We start from the raw sequence: 16,034 nt of genomic DNA, 5'->3' as shown, positions 1-16,034 counted from the left end.
TTGAGCTCCTCATGTTGCCCACCCACCACCCCCACACACATTTATCAGACCAGGGGGCCCTAGCAACAGGCCATGTCTCCCCCATCAGACCATGCCAAGGATGCCCCACACTGGGCCAGAAGCCCTCCAGTAAAGCCAAGGATTTCAGTGCTTTTCTTTATCTAAAGGATTTTGCCTAGGGGCATCTGGGTGGCTCAGTGGTTGACTGTCTGCCTTCGGCTAAGGTTGGGATTCTGGGGTCTGGGGATCGAGTCCCGCATTGGGCTCCCTGCATGGAGCCTGCTTCTCCCTCTGCTGTGTCTCTGCCTCTGTGTGTCTGTCATGAATAAATAAAATCTTAAAAAAAAAATTAAAATAAAGTGTTCTGCCTAGATTGTAGTAGGCAGAACAAGCCCCCCCACCCCCTCAAAGGTGCCCACCTTCTAATCCCCAGAACCTTCAACTGCTACCTTACTTGGCAAAGGGGATTTTACAGGTGTGATTAAGTTAAAACTCTTGAGATGGGGAGAGTAGCCCGAGTTATCCAGGTGTGCCCGATGTAATCACAATGGACCTTAGCAGGGAAAGCAGGAAACAGAAGAGTCGGTGTCAAAGTGGTGGGCTGCAAGAAAGACTGACCAGCCATTGCTGGCTTTGAAGACAGAGGGGTAGGCTTCAAGCTAGGGAACACAAGCAGTTTCTAGAAGCTGGAAAAGGCAAGGCCTAGAGCCTCCAGAAAGAATACAGCCCTGCTGACACTTTGATTTTAGCCCAGTGCAACCTGTTTTTTTGTTTGTTTGTTTGTTTGTTTGTTTGTTTGTTTTGACTTGTAACCTCCAAAACTGTAAGGTCAGAAACTTGTGTTTTAATGGTCACATTTAATTCCCACCAGGTTGGCAGCAGCTTGTTTGTTACAGCAGCCACAGGAAACCAATACATCTGCCATGGACAGGATGACTGTAATGTCTCTCCTCTGGTTTCCCAGAAAGCCAGGGGATTTCACTGAATCACAGAATCAGAGTCTGAGAAACAGGAAGTTTTAAAATCCAGAATCTGGGAGTCTTTCCATTTGGAAAAGTGGCAGAGCAGGGAAATCACTACATGCCATCCCTCATTAATGAGCTGCGCTGGAGCTCAGCTGGAGCTGGGCCGAAGCTGGGCATGCGGGCAGCTGGTCTGAGGGAGGAGACAGTCCTGTAGTAATTCAGAGGTGAGAAAGGGCTCCTTCTTTCTCTGCAGCCTCTGCCCACCCGGCTCTCTCCCGCCACGAGCTGGACTCGGGAGGGTCCAAGGAGTAGCTCAGAGGTAAGGTGACACCCCTGGCAGTGGCCAGAGAAGAGACACTTACCAGGAAGTATAAGTGACAGTGCCCCAGGTCCCAATGTACACTGAGAAATTGAGTGACATGGAGCTGCTGCCCCAGCTGTCCCCATGTGCTTGCCCACAGGGCTTCCTACTGGTGGTGCAGTTGGCAGTCCCTAACCTCAAAGGTGAAAGGATAGGCATGCTCGCCCAGCTTCTTGATGAGGCGCTCCTGCAGCCGTGTCAGGGGCTTCTTGTCCTCAGGGGCTGGCGGGAAGGACTGCACGTTGGCCACAAACAGATCCTTGCGAAACGTCAGGCCCAGGACATCCAGGTCCTCCCGGCCATAGCGGAAGGCGCAGGTCAGTGTCACGTAGACTGTGGGAGCAGGGGGCATGGAGGATGAGCCCAAGAGGGCAGCAAACAAGCCCCCAAGAGCACCAGCTGAGCCCTGGGATTGGCCCAACTGGAGCTCAAAGGTCTGTCCCAAAGCTCCTGTGTGGGAAGGCTGTGCAGCCCTCGGGATGGGGGTACTGGGTACCCAGGAGAACCACTCAGACCTGGCCCCTAGGGGGAGGTGAGGGCTGACTGCTGGATCAGTTCTGTCCTTTCCCATGCCCCACTCTGGCCAGTGTGGGGAGCACAGGAGATGGTCTGACAGGGTTGGTGAGGGCTGGAGAAGGCTGGTAGGACCGGGGTGGAGGGCAGGTGGGGCTGGGGAAGTGATGTGGCTGGAGAGAGCAGAGGGAGAGGGAAACAAGTGCTGGGTGGTGTCTAGAAGGTGTGGGGTCCTCTCCTAGCCCAACCCCCACCCCACATCTTCCTGCTGACCTTGGACAAGCCCTTCACCTCCCTGGGATTCAATTTTCTCTCCTATAATGAGACTCTAATTCCTGCCCTAATGGGCATCCCCGGCCTTGCGAAAGTCATGATATATTGATGTGAGTGCTCAGGGAATTGAAAAGGTTCTCCTATAATAGGCATAGGTGGGCTGCCCAGGCGAAGGGAAGAGCCAGTGGGGCTGGGCAGGGAAAGGCCTTAAAATTAGTTGGTGTCATGTCTGGGACTCATGGAGGCCCTGGGCTAGAGGTCAGTAGGGAATAGGAGGCCCCCTCACAGCCCAGAGGTGGGGACCACTTCCTCACCTCTCCTCTCCTTGAGATACTCAGGATCCACCAGGACCACGCCATCTGGAAGAAGGACAAGAGAGTAAGCAGACCCTCCCAACTTGACCTCTCAAATTCTTGAGCCCCAAACACCAAGCCAGGCCTGACCTCACCATCTGTCTGTGGACAAGCCTCATGAGAGAAATAGGGGAGGCCAGCACCCGTAGGAAGGCACTGCCATGCCCCAGCCCCTACCCTCAGGCGGCCCTACAGACCCAGCTGGCAACTGGTCTGTTTCTTCCCTGTTAATAAAAACACCAATATGGGTCCCAAACCCCTACGAGCAGGTGTACTTTAGAATTTCGAGATTCTAAAAGGCCATGTGGTACATCTTCCATATATTCTGTAACACCCTCTGAAGGATCTGGGGCAGTGCCCCATGATCAAACCCATTAACACCTCAGCAGGGAAACATGAATCTTTTCACAAAGAGGCTAAAGTATAAAGAGCTTCCTATAGTTCAGGTCAGGTTTTGTCACTAAATGAATCCTACATCAAACTTACCAGTAAGTTTAGACTTCTAGAGTTTCTTGGATTTGGGATTTGCCATCAGGAGTTGTGATCCTACAGAACCGACCTCCCAGGCCTCCCGTGAAGACCAACTGAGTTAATATGTTTAAAGCTGAGATGGTGCCCGGTTCATGGGACTCTACAGAGAATGTCCCCGGGCCTGGCCGTGGCAGTGCGGAGTCCAGCTAGACACAAAGGACATTTTCTCCCTGTGGGATCCCAGGAAACTGGAAATACAGGCTCCTTGCCTTGACATCCCCGGTCACCTCTGGCCATACTTCACCCAGCCATACCCACTGAACAAGCAAAATTCTCTCCTCAACTCTCACCCACTGCCACCCTCCCCCTACATCCATGCTGCCCCCATAGCAATCTCTCAGGGAATGTCAGAGGCTGCCCCTGGAAGGGAGTGTTAGAGGGCTCCTGGTCCCATCCAGTCCTGGGCAGGCCCAAGGGATACTCGGCCAGGGGTGTCTGCCCCACCGCAGAACGTGCCCATCTTCCCTCTTTCTTCTGTGGGTGTTTCCTCTGTGCCTGAGCACCCAAGGTCTCTGTACAAAGTAGGGGGAAAAGGGCAATTCCCCAACCGGAGATGTCAGGGAAGGCTTCCTGGGGGACAGAAGCAGTGGGCAGGTCTTAAAGGAGAAGTACGGGTCACCGGTTAGATGACCAAGGGACAGCGCAAGCGGACAGGGGGAAGCGTGTAGATCCTGGGGGTGGTAGAGGAAGCAGGGCCAGGCCTGACTCACAGTGTCCTGTCTGCAAGACTGGGGGCGTGCGCTTGCCCCGGAGCCCAAAAGGGAACCATGGCAGATAGTTAAGCATTGGGAATTCACAATCAGCTCACTGTTGTGATGGGCAAGGTGTTTCTCTCTGTGTCATTTGATCAACTCTCGACAGTGACCTCAGAGCTCCCTGGGATCCCCAGGGCCTGGCTCAAAGTAGGTGCTCTGTGAACACTGACTAAACAGCTCTCAGGGTGCCGGTGTGTGGTGGAGGAGCTGATTCCCTCCTGCTCCCGCCCCCAGCCTCTGTGTCACCCCCACTGCTGTCCTTGATAGGCCAATGGATAGGGACAGAGCCTGACCCCAGATAGTCTGCAGGAAACTGTGCCTTGTAGCAGGTCGTAGGCAAACCAGGCAAACTGGTGTTCCTCCCAGACAGCACAGGGGAGGAAAGGTGGGGTTGTCCTACTCCAGGCCAGGAAGGGAGGGCCTAATGGGCAGCTGATGCTCTGCAGCCCGCAGCTCTACACATACCCCTTCAGCAGAAGGACCCCGGGGACTCCCCAGTTCTCCTGTTCCCACTGTCACAAAGGTCTCCCCCTCCCAGTGACCCCAAACCTGCCAGCTGTGCTCTCTGCTCCCACCTCGGCTCCAGAACCACACATTCACTTCTGCCTTCTGGCCCTAGGACAGCTCCCGGGGATACATGACAGGCCACATTCTCTGTGAATGTTCCCCATGCAACACATCTAGTTTCTTCACCTGGACTTGGCCTCAGGCAGTTTCCAGTGTCCATCCTCCCAACCTGCCACCTCCTTTGGCCTCACTTTGGTCTGTTCTTGTCCCTTTGGGATCATTTAACTTCTCTGGGCCTCACTTTCCCCATATGTGAAATAGGGATGATTCTGGGCCTCCCTCCCTCCCTCCCTCCCTCCCTCCCTCCAAGAGCTGTGGGAAGAGACAGTGAGGTCAGACTCTTCTAACGAGAGCTATGGTTCTTAGCATCCTAACCATGGGTGACTATGCCTCTCAGAGGGATATCTGGCAATGTCCAAAAACATTTCTGATTGTCCTACCGGGTGGCGATAGTCCTGGTGTCTAACAGATAGAGCCCAGGGATACTGGTCACCATCCTACAACAGGATGGTCCCACCAACAAAGAATTATCCAGTCCAAAATGTCAAGAGTGCTGAGGCTGAGAAATCTTCAAGAGTAAGGCTTTGAAAGGTGCCTTTAGCCATAGCCCAGCCTCTGACAAGACCCCCTTGTGGGTGAGTACAGCCCCCATCTCATAAGCCCCAAGGTTTTCTTCCCATGTCCCATCTTTGCCATCAGGATGCAGCAGAACAAAGGTTCTGTGGAGCTAGGCTGCCCCGGTTTGGATCCAGGCTCCTCAACCTACTAGTTCTGTGACCTGGAGCAAGTCACTTAACCTCTCTCTGCCTCATTCTCCTCAGCTGCAAAGCAGAGATAATAATGGATAATAATGGAGCTACCCTTGGTGTCTGGTATGTACTAAGCCTTACACCTGGCTGCTCACCCTCCTTACTGTCAGGCCACCCTCCCTGTTTCTTCCCTCCATCCACCTGCCCTTTCCCCTCACATGGTCCTTGCTGAGGGAAAAGGAGCTGCTTGGTAAAAGTGGTAAATGTTTGCTGACTGCCATGGGAAGCCACTCACACCCTGTTCTGGGGACCAGGCCCCGAGGAGAGCCCTCAGCTGTGGGTGGCTTTAACACATCCTTCTCTAGAAGGGGCCGGGTCAGCCCCACCTTTCCCCACCTTCCTCCTCGGCCTCCTGGGACTCACCCACAGGATCCACGAGGTCGATGTGATCCACAAAGTCCCGCTTTCCCAGATAGACAGTGAGCTGGGAAGAGAGGCACAGGGGGGTGTTAGCAGCTGTGGGCCTGGAGGGCATGTCCCAGAAAAGCCACTGGCCCTCACTCTGGAGGAAACCCTGGGAGCTGCCTCTGAAATGGCTAAACCCAACCCGAACCCACATCAGAGTCCTAGCTGGACTTGGACCTGAGCTCCAGCCCCAATACTAATAAACTCTTGTACAATTCTGAAAGCACCTATTTATTCTAAACCCCTGTGAAGCAGTTGTCCTTGTTCCCATTTTACAGACGAGGATACTGAGGCCTGAGATCTTCACGCTGAGCACTGCTGACAGCAGAGCAGCAGCAGCAAAGAAATAAGCTGCCTGGGAGCGCTGGGCACATCTCTGAGACAGCAAGGGCAACCCAGGGCAGGGCCAGCGGCGCTAAGGGTTGCCAGTGCTCTAAACCCTGAGCTCTGTGCTTCTCACTGCCCCTCACCCCTGTGCAGTCTGCGAGGGTCCACTCATACCAGCACTGCTTTTCAAGGCAATGAGGAACTGGGAGCCAGTGTCCTGCTGGGTAGCCAGCCTGCAGGGAAGAACCTCCTGAGCTAGAATCCAGAATGTCATCCAAGACACTTCCTGCATCCTGCCGAGCACCCCCTCCATCCTCGCTCTCAGTCCACCCCTCCTCCTCCCCACAGCCACTGTTGCCTGGACGACACACCAGACTCACAGCCCCCTCTGTGGCCTGCTGCCCGCAGCCTCACATGCTCTCGGCCTTTCTCCCCTCCTTAGCCAGACTGGTTATACTAGAACGCAAATCTAATGATGCAACCCCCATCTGAAAACCCTCTAATGGTTCTTATGCCCAGAGGTAAGATAACAAATGGGTTTCATTCCAAATGCCAACTCTGATAGATTGGGGGCTGCCTGAGGCTCTGGGCTGAGAAGGAATCTAAGATGGAATCCTGGCTCAGCAGGACAGGGTGAACAGTGATTGCTGATGTCTGCTATGGGCACAGAAGGCAGACGTGGGACCACTGTGGTGTATTGGCTAGCTCAGGCCAGAAATCCAAGCTCTCAGATTCAACTGCTGTTGATGCCCCTACACTCCCTGTGAGTTATGATCATGCCTAGAATGCCCCTTTCACCCTGCCTTGCTTGGATATGCATCCCTTTCAGAGAAGCCGTCCTGACTATCCAGGCTGGGTCCTGCAGCCCCTGGGCATCCCTTTATCTCACCCCTGCCACTTTAGGTGGAAATGATCCGTTTCTGTGTCTGCCTCCCCCATCTGGCTGTGAGTGGCATGGGCTGTGCTTTATTTGTCTTGGTATTCCCTGTCCCAGTCCCCGCCGGCTTGGCCTGTACCCGACAAGGAATGATGTCAGTAATATCTATTTACTGAACTGAAAAGAAAGCAGGATGGAGCCTGGGGCCTGTGGAAAGAAAGAAAGCAGGACAGGCCCTGGGAACTGCCCTGGATAAGTAGGTGATGCCAGGGTTCAGCAGAGAGGCTCTAGGGGCCTCTCACACCAGGGGAATCAGTGCCCCAGAGGCCCTTAGCACTTAGTCTAATTATCACACTCACACTGAAGTCTCTCTAGGACAGGCTGTGTCTCAAACCAGAGCAGCGGCTCCCTAAAGTCCAGGGAGTTATACCTCCCTCTGGGACAGAGTTTCCTGAGAGGCCCCCCACCCTGTCAGCTCCTTGGACAGCTCCTAAGGATAGATGGGGGGTAGGCAGAGGGTCCTGCATGGGCAGTAGAAATGTCCAAGAGAGGACAAGCATCTAGGGCCAAGGAGGAGCTGGGTTGTGGTTGCTACAGACTCACCTTTCCATTCGGGCTTGCCTTCTTGAACACCCTGCAAATAGAAAGAGAAAGCCAGGATTAACGCATCCCGCCAGGGGAAGGCTCCTGCAGGCCGTCCCTTGGCAGGACAGAGGACAAACACCTCGAGTGATTTCCAGGCACCATCCAAGACTTGAGAGCCACAACAGTGTCTGGTATAACCGGATCTCACCATCTCCAGCACTACCCCCCACCCTCCACCCAAGCCTCCATTATTGTCATTATAGCTCTTGTGGGATCTGGCCATGGCCCCCTCAGCCTCCTCTTCACACAGTAGGCCAAGGGAGGCTCTAAAGATAGGTCAAGCCATGCTGCTCATTTGCTCAAAGTCCTCCCAGCTCATGTAGAAGAAAAGCCCTGTGTGTGTGGTCTGTCCTGCCTCCTTTACCCCTGGGCATCACCTCCCACACTCCCTCACCCTTCCAGTCACAGTACCTCCTTGCTGTTCCTCCAACACACCAGGTTGGGTGGGTTCTGCCTCAGGGCCTTTGCTCGAGCAGCACCCTCCCCTGGGATGCTCTCCACCCCCACCCCCACCCCAGATCTGCCCCCAGCCCCAAGCCTTCTGTGATGGGGTTTCACTGTGGCTTCACCCTGCATCTCCTCCTCTGGCTCTATTTTCTTTCCCACAGTACTCACTTGCTAACCTACTATACAAGCGACTTGCTAATTTATGCCTGTCTGCTCTGCTAACATGCCAGCTCCGCAAGGCAGAGAGCTTTGTCTTTCTTCTTCTTGATGTATCCTGAGTACCTAGGATGGCATCCCTAGTAGGCATTTAATAAATCTGTGTTAATGTGTGCCAGGTAGCAAGCACTCAACAAATATTAGTTGAGTGGGTGCATGAATGAATCAGTGAATGAATCAACTGAGAAACTGAGGCCCAGGATAGACAGGGGATGTGCCCATGGCCACACAACAGAGCACTGGATGCCAAGTCAGGCAGACATGTGGCCCCCAACTCCTGCCAAGTGCTTCTAGAGCACCCTGCAGCCTCCACCAGCACCCCCATCCCTTTCCCTCAGCAGGGTCTGGGAGCCTGAGACCCCCATCATCTAGCTCCAGAATTGCTCAGAGTAATGTTGGGAGAGAAGAATAAGGAAAGAGGCAGAGACTAGAGAAGGTGCTGGAGAAGGGGAAGAGGCAGAGGAGGAGAGAGGGCTGCTGCCATGTAGGTGTGGGATGAGAGATAAAACAAACAAACAATAAAACACAGGAGATGGGCACCCGGCGGGGGGGGGGGGGGGGGGGGGGGGGGGGGGGGGTGGGCTCAGGGATTTAGCACTGCCTTCAGCCTGGGGCATGATCCTGGAGACCTGGGATCCAGTCCCACATCAGGCTCCCTGCAAGGAGGCTGCTTCTCCCTCTGCCTGTGTCTCAGGCTCCCTGCACGGAGCCTGCTTCTTCCTCTGCCTGTGTCTCTGCCTCTCTCTCTCTCTCTGTCTCTCATGAATAAATTAATAAAATCTTAAAAAAAAAAAAAAAACAGGAGAGATGGAGCAGGCCAAGCCAGGCCCAGAGGATTCCAGGCAACCCAAATGCTTACCCAGGGGCAGGAGGTGCAGTGGGCAATGCAGGGTGAGGCCTGCAGCACCACAGTGATAGTCGCTCCTCACAGAAGGGGTGTGGGGGGGTGGCCTCCTTGGCCTCCTCAGCCCCCTCCCCTAACTTCTGGGGCCCACAGGGACCACTGAGAAGTTTGAGCTTGGCTTGCCAAGAAGGACCCGGCACATGTCTCTCCCATCTCCCCTAGTTCTGGGCTTTTCTTCTCCTCATAAATATTTATCAGTGTTTGGAGTGTGAAAATGCCACAGTCAGCTGAGGTGTAATGATCACTAAAGTGAGAAAAAATACAGATCACACAGTTTGAACCAGCAGTTCCCAAGCTAGAGCTGGACTTGCATAGGAGACCAGAGAAGTGCCATGGGCCAAAGGGACCCTCCAGTTCCTTCCAGAAACCTCGGCTCACCTCTCAGGAGCCCGGGGCCTGAGAGAAAGGAGAGATCACAAATGCCTGAGTTATAACTGAGTCAGGGAGAGCTGCTCTAGCGATCCTGGAGAGGAACAGGGGCACTGTCACCACAGGAGGGGGCTGGGGGCGAGAGTCCAGAGGGAGGGGGGAAGGAGGATGGGGAGTAAGAGGGCTGCAACAGTGCTTGTCGAGTGCCTAATTCTTTCTCGTAACACACTGTGAAATGGGCATAACTCCCGTTTTACAGATGATGATCTTACAGAGAGATGTAGTAATTTGTCCAGGAACACACAGCAAGCCTGAGGCTAAGTCAGGACTCAGACCCAATTCTGTCTGCCTCCAGAGGCTGAGTACTTTAAATCCACCCCTGCTGCTTTCCTAAAGCAGGTGTTTTTTGTTTTTGTTTTTGTTTTTGTTTTTGTTTTATCAACTTTGGGGCCGAGGAGTAGGGAGCAGAAAAGAGGGGAAATGAGTCTGGAGAGGGGAGGGGAGGGCAAAGAGATGAAAGGGCGAGTAGGGCGAGAAGGAGAACAGGGCAACACAAGGGCAGGAAGCAAGGCCAGAGTGTTGGGGAATGTCCTGTGCTAACTCCATCAGCCCCTGGGGCCACCTCCTCAGGAAGCCGGGACTCTGATGGCTTCCTCAAACAACAACAGCGGCTTCCCATGCCCTGGGCGCATGTTCTGCTCTAGTTGTGCCTCTCACTATTTGCCCCAGAACACTGCCAAGCCTTCAGTAGTCCCATTTCAGAGATGAGGAAACTGAGGCTCTGGGAGGTGAACTCTGGCTGTCTGTCTCCAGAGCCCATGTCCTTTCCACTCTGCTGCCCTCCCTGAAGTGACCCCACTGGCTTCCGGACGCCAACACTGTCAGGAAAACAGCCCCCTGGGGCGGCGGCGGCAGGTGCTTCCAGTCACCTGGGCCTGCACTTGTGCAGCACCACCCAGAAGGCCTCTGCCTGTCTGCCGTGAAGAGCAAGCACAAACATGCAAGACTGTGGTCGAAGCCAGACCTCCAGACTGTGGGATGGCTGGGTTTGGTTCGCCCTGCCTCCCCCGAGAATCCCCGGGGCCCACCAGCCTGACTCCCAGAGTCAAAGCTGAGTCCCCGAGAGAAACAGCGGTGGTGTTCTAGTGGATCAAAGCTCATTGGACGCAAGCAACAGAAACCCAGCAAGGGTGGCTCGGGAAAAGGAGAATAAGGAGACAAAAATGTCACAGGGAAGGATGCGCAGGCAGGAGGCAGGAGTGCTGGAGCCCCGGGCGGGGAAGCCATCAGCCTCTCGGGCAGGTTGCTGTCTCTCCACCTGTCCCCCTGGGGCTGCATGTTCTCGGGCCTGTACTGCTCTCCGGGCCGCCGCTCCATCGTCCCCGGAGACCAACTGTCTCTGCTTACTCAGGGCTTTTCTGCTCCTCCATCGTTTTGGCTTGCAAGTGGCTCTCTCACTCCGACCCTGTTTCTACTCTGCCTCTCGCTCCGCTTCTCACTGTTAACTGGCTGAATGGCCCAAATCCAAATTCCCAGGAGAGGAATGTGATTGATCAGCTCCGCTCAGGTGCCCCATGCCTGGCCCAATCAGCTATGTGGAGGGTGTGTCATGTGACCCCCGACGCTTGGGCAGAGGAGGGTCTACACAGCAGCACTGTACTAATGGGGTGGGGGACATAACCCATTAGTCGGTAATGAAACCAACTTCAAGAGTTGCCACCAGTGCTTCGTTGTTCTGTTTGGTTTTACTGGAATAGAAGATCTAAGCGTGACATATGACAGCAAAGGTATAGCAGATATCATTATATTCATCAATATTCCATTTCTCTCTAAGGCTGGGCAAATTTTTCCAATCCTATTAAGTTAGGCATGCCTGTGTGGCTTGCTCTGGCCAATGAGATGGAAGTGTCACATTTCACTTCCGGGAAGAAGCATTTAAGGGCTAGCACATGTTTTAGTTTCCTAAGGAGCCTGTAACAAATGACAACAAACATAGCGGCCTTAAACAACACAAACTTATCTTACAGTTTTGTAGGTCAGAAGTTCAAAAGGTACCCCATCGAGTTAAAATCAAGATGTTGGCTGTGGGCTACATTCTTTTCTGAAGGCTCCAGGGTGAATCTGTTTCCTCACCCTTCCCTGCTTCTAGAAGCCACCCATATTTGTCTCATGGCCTCTTCCTCCATCTCCAAGGCCAACAACAGCAGGTTGAGTTCTTATTACATTGCATCATTCAGACCTCTCCTGCACCCCTCTTCTATTTTTATAGATTTCAAAAAATACATTCAGCCCCCTAATTTAAAGTCAACTGATTAGCAACCTTAATTTCATCTGCAACTGCAATTCCCCTTTGCCATGTAGTATAACATGCTCAAAGGTTCCAAGCATTAGTACATAGTCATCTTTGGAGAGCTATTCTTCTACTATCCCATCCTCCTTCCTCTGCCACTGAAACCAGCAATGATCCATATGAAGAAGACTCCCGTAAACTAAGTGCCAGGGCTCTCCTGCTATATGACAGATGCGCAGCATGACAGAAAAGGAAAGCTCTTACACCACTAAGATTTGGGGGTTGTTACTGCAATGAATCAGCTTCTTCTGGCTAATACAAAAACATTATACTTGGTCAAACCTTCATTTTAGGATAACTAAGTTACAAGGCTAAAGGAATATGCTACAAATTTTTAAATTTTTAAACCCACCGTTCTAAAGAAACATGCCTAAAATGAGCATGTTCTATCAATGTCTGTGCAGTGCAGTCAGTTAGATCATGTTTCCTGATTTGATTCCATCAGGGTGGTACTCCCAGGCATGCAGGCAGGCAGATCAGCTCTCCAATAACCAGAACGTTGTCTTTCCAGTGAGTCTCATTCCCTACCTGGAGCATAGGATACCTTTAATACTCTGCTGCCCTTCTGTGAGCCACCTATCCTCTCAGTGTCCATTTGTGCCTGCACCAGGAGGGACCCATGACAGATCAGTCAAAAACCAAAAGTTTATGATTTTGTGTGGTACAGCCAAACAATGGAATATTACATAGCACTGAAATTATTTTTGCATCTCTTAAAATAAGGAAATGCCTATGATGAATATTAAGCAGAAAAGTCAGGATTCAAAACAATATATTTGGCATGAGCTCAACTTTATAATCAATAAATGCCAAAGGAAAAAATGAGAAGATTTAATGTGAAGATGGCAATACTTCCCATATTGGTCTATAGATTGAGTACAATCCCTATCAAAATCCCAGCTGGCCTTTTTTTGCCCAAATGAACAGGCTGGCCCTAAAATTCATATGGAAATGCAAAGGCCCAGAATAGCCAAAACAATCTTGAAAAAAAAAGAGAATAAAGGATTTTTGGAGGACTTACACTCCTAAACTCAAAACTTACTACAAAGCTACAGTAATTAAGATTGTGATGCTGGCATAAGGATAGACACAGAGATCAATGGAACAGAATTGGAAATCCAGAAATAAACCCATATATTTATGGTTAATTAATTTTTGACAGAGGAGCCAAGATAAGTCAATGGGGGGAAAACACAAAACAGTCTTTTCAACAAATGCTGGAACAACTGGATATCCACATGCAAAAAAATAAAGTTAGACTCCCTACCTCACACCATATACAAATATGAACTCAAAATGGACTAAGGACCTTAATGGAAGAGTTATAACTACACAACTCTTAGAAGAAAACCTAAGTGTAAATCAACATGACCTTGGATCAGGCAATGGTTACCTTAGATATGACACCAAAAGCATAGGCAACTTAAAACAAAAAAGAGATAAATTTGCCTTTTGTCAAAATTTAAAACTTTTGAGCTTCAAAGGTCACGATCAAGAAAGTGAAAAGAGAACCCACAGAATAGAGAAAATATTCTCAAATCATCTGATAAGGGTTTAGTATCCAGGATATATAAAAACTCTATTACAGTTCAACAATAAACAGGCAAGTAACCCAATTAAAAATGAGCAATGGAGGAGTGCCTGGGTGGCTCAGCAGTTGAGATCTGCCTTTGGCCCAGGGCATGATCCTGGGGTTCAGGGATTGAGTCCTGCATCAGGCTCCTTGTGGGGGGCCTGCTTCTCCCTCTGCCTGTGTTTCTGCCTTCTCTTTGTGTCTCTCATGAATAAATGAATAAAGTCTTCAAAAAAATTTTTTTAGATGAGCAATGGATTTGAATAGACATTTCTCCAAGAAGATATACAAGTGGCCAATAAGCACATGAAAAGATGTTCAACGGTATCAGTCTTTGGAGAAATGTAAATCAAAGCCACAATAAGATACTTCACACCAACTAGGATACCTACAATCAAAAAAAGACAATAACAAGTGTTGTCAAGGATGTGTAGATACTGGAACCCTCCTCATACATTGTTGGTGGGAACATAATGTGATGGGATCACTCTGAAAACCAGTTTGGCAGTTCCTCTGAAAGTAAAATGTAGGGTTATCATATGACCCAGTAATTCTATCCCTACACACATACCTGAGGGAATTGAAAACAGATGCCCACACAAAAACATGTACATAAATGTCCATAACATACATTATTCATAAGTCATAAAGGGTGAGAAAAAACCAAATGCCTATCAACTGCATGCAAAGAAATATCATTTAGCTATAAAAAGAGATGGCATACTGATTCCTACTACAATATGGATGAACCTTGAAAATATGTTACATGGAAGAAACCAGACAAAAAAGGCCACCTGTTGTTTGATTCCACTTACACAAAATGTCCAGAATAAGCAAGCACGTAGAGGCAGAAAGTAGGTTAGTGGTTGTCAAGGGCTGGCGTGAGGGGAAATGAGGAATGACTGCTAATGGGTATGAGGTTTCTCTCTGGGAAGATGAGAATGTCCTGGAATTAGACACTGGTGATGGTTACCCAACCTTGTGAATATACTGAAAAACACTACATTTTACACAAAAATTCTATTATGATGTGTAAATTATGTCCATTAAAAAATACTAAAAACAAACCCCACAAAAATAAATGAAAGGAAGAGTACCTAAATATTAACAGGAGTTGAAGGAGAGCCTCTCCACTTACCAACCCACTTCCTTATATATCTTATTTTTCTATGTTGCACAACAGAAACAAATTACAAAGATACCAAGGCTTTCTTTTTTTTTTTTTTTTTTTTTTACCAGGGCTTTCCTAACAAGATATGTCTCAGGTGCTGGTGAAAGAAGAGTCTGGAAAAAAAATATTGTTAGTAAAGTAAGGAAATGTGGATCCTATTACTCTGAATCCTTTGATGTTAGAGCCTGATTGTGCGATTTTACAATGCAGTGTCCAGATCTCTGTGATTGCCCAGATCCCTCCCAAGCCTGCTGTGCCAGCTATTAGAACTGCTGTGCTGTCTTCTGTTCAGCTATTTCTTTCTCCAGGAAGCCTTCCCTGACTCCTCTAAGTCCCACACCCAGTGGGGAGTCACAGCATTTCCCACACTTTGTGGTGGTTTGTTTACTTACTTTCTGCTTCACTTACATAAGTGAGCGCACAGATCTTATTTGTGTTATCGATCCCTGGGGCATAGCATGGTTCCTGGGGCACAGTAGGGGCTCAGTAAATAACTACTGGGTTGAATGTTGTTGAATGAACAATGCTCTAAGAAAGAAGTGTCAAGAATGAGGATGGATGAAGTTTAAAAAGATGGTAGGCTGATGATGATCCTTTTCTCTGGGTTAGCAGACTCCAAATTTCTTCTTTTATTATGGCTTCTCTTTGGCTGTCAGGATCCGTGAACATCAAGCTTAGAAAGTGCTTCATAGGGGCAGGATCCCAACTACCATCAGGCTAACTCAGGAATACAACTGACATCCCAAATGGGCCTCTGCTCAGCTTTGATAAAGCTCTCTTATTTATCACTCACCTACACACGTTCACATAGCCCCTACACTGCCAGGCTCTGGGGTCACAAAGGCGAACAATTTGGTCCCTGCTGACAAGCGACCATGGTATAGCCAAGTTAGAGAAACCCACCAAATACAAAGGCTACCATGCGTTACGCTCTCCCTAGGAGTCAGGTGCTGTGCTAAGCACTCCACATACATTAAGATAATTATGTTATTCCATCTAAATATGTCCAGTTTTTCAGAGGAGAAACCTAAGACCCAAAATAAACAGCTTATCCAAAATCATGAAGTCAGTATCAGAAAACTTACACAGGAGAGAAACCCAGTGAATGGGCTGCATAGGAGAAACATTTAGACAAAACATGTCTTACTTGACATCAGGAACCTCATCCTGGAGAGACTATCCATGAACGTGGATTCACTACCAGTGAATTGAGAGAGTGCTGGTAACAATTCATTCCTCTATGAGTATCACAAAATTCATGGTGGAGAAAAATGCTATGAATACAGTGAATGTCGGAAAATCTTCAAACATTACTCAATCTTCAGTCAACATCAGAAAGCTTATCCCAGAGAGAAACCAGGTGCCAATCACTGCTCTGAGTGTGTCATAAATATTAACTCATTTGTTCCTCCAATAACCTTATAAGGAGGTACTACTCCATCCCTGTTTCAGAGATGAGGAAACTGAGTCACAGAGAGAGAGTCTAATCTTCCCACGGTCACACAGCTAGTAGGGGGCATAGCTAGATACTAGGTCCCAGGCAGTCTGGCCTCAGGGATCACACTTTTAATCATTCACAATAATACCTTCTAAGTGGGATAGTGTGGTTCTGTGTGGCGGTTT

General features: G+C 49.9%; 1 protein-coding gene across 7 annotated transcripts in view; it reads right to left on the bottom strand.

Moving 5' to 3' along the window:
* ARRB1 (arrestin beta 1) overlaps positions 1-16,034 on the bottom strand; it is a 77,324-nt gene that overhangs the window by 19,848 nt on the left and 41,442 nt on the right. For all 7 annotated transcript variants that reach the window (XM_038568610.1, XM_038568614.1, XM_038568615.1 and 4 more), the window contains 4 exons: positions 7,340-7,370; positions 5,491-5,551; positions 2,427-2,471; positions 1,463-1,659 (listed from right to left, as the gene is read on the bottom strand). In XM_038568610.1, coding sequence (XP_038424538.1) covers positions 1,463-1,659; positions 2,427-2,471; positions 5,491-5,551; positions 7,340-7,370 — 334 coding nt within the window. The remainder of the gene's footprint in view (positions 1-1,462; positions 1,660-2,426; positions 2,472-5,490; positions 5,552-7,339; positions 7,371-16,034) is intronic.

This window comes from Canis lupus, chromosome 21 (assembly GCF_011100685.1).
Source record: "Canis lupus familiaris isolate Mischka breed German Shepherd chromosome 21, alternate assembly UU_Cfam_GSD_1.0, whole genome shotgun sequence".
NCBI classification, from domain to species: Eukaryota; Metazoa; Chordata; class Mammalia; order Carnivora; family Canidae; genus Canis; species Canis lupus.
The sequence above is the reverse complement of the archived record's forward strand: the minus strand, read 5'-3'. Positions and strand labels throughout refer to the sequence as shown.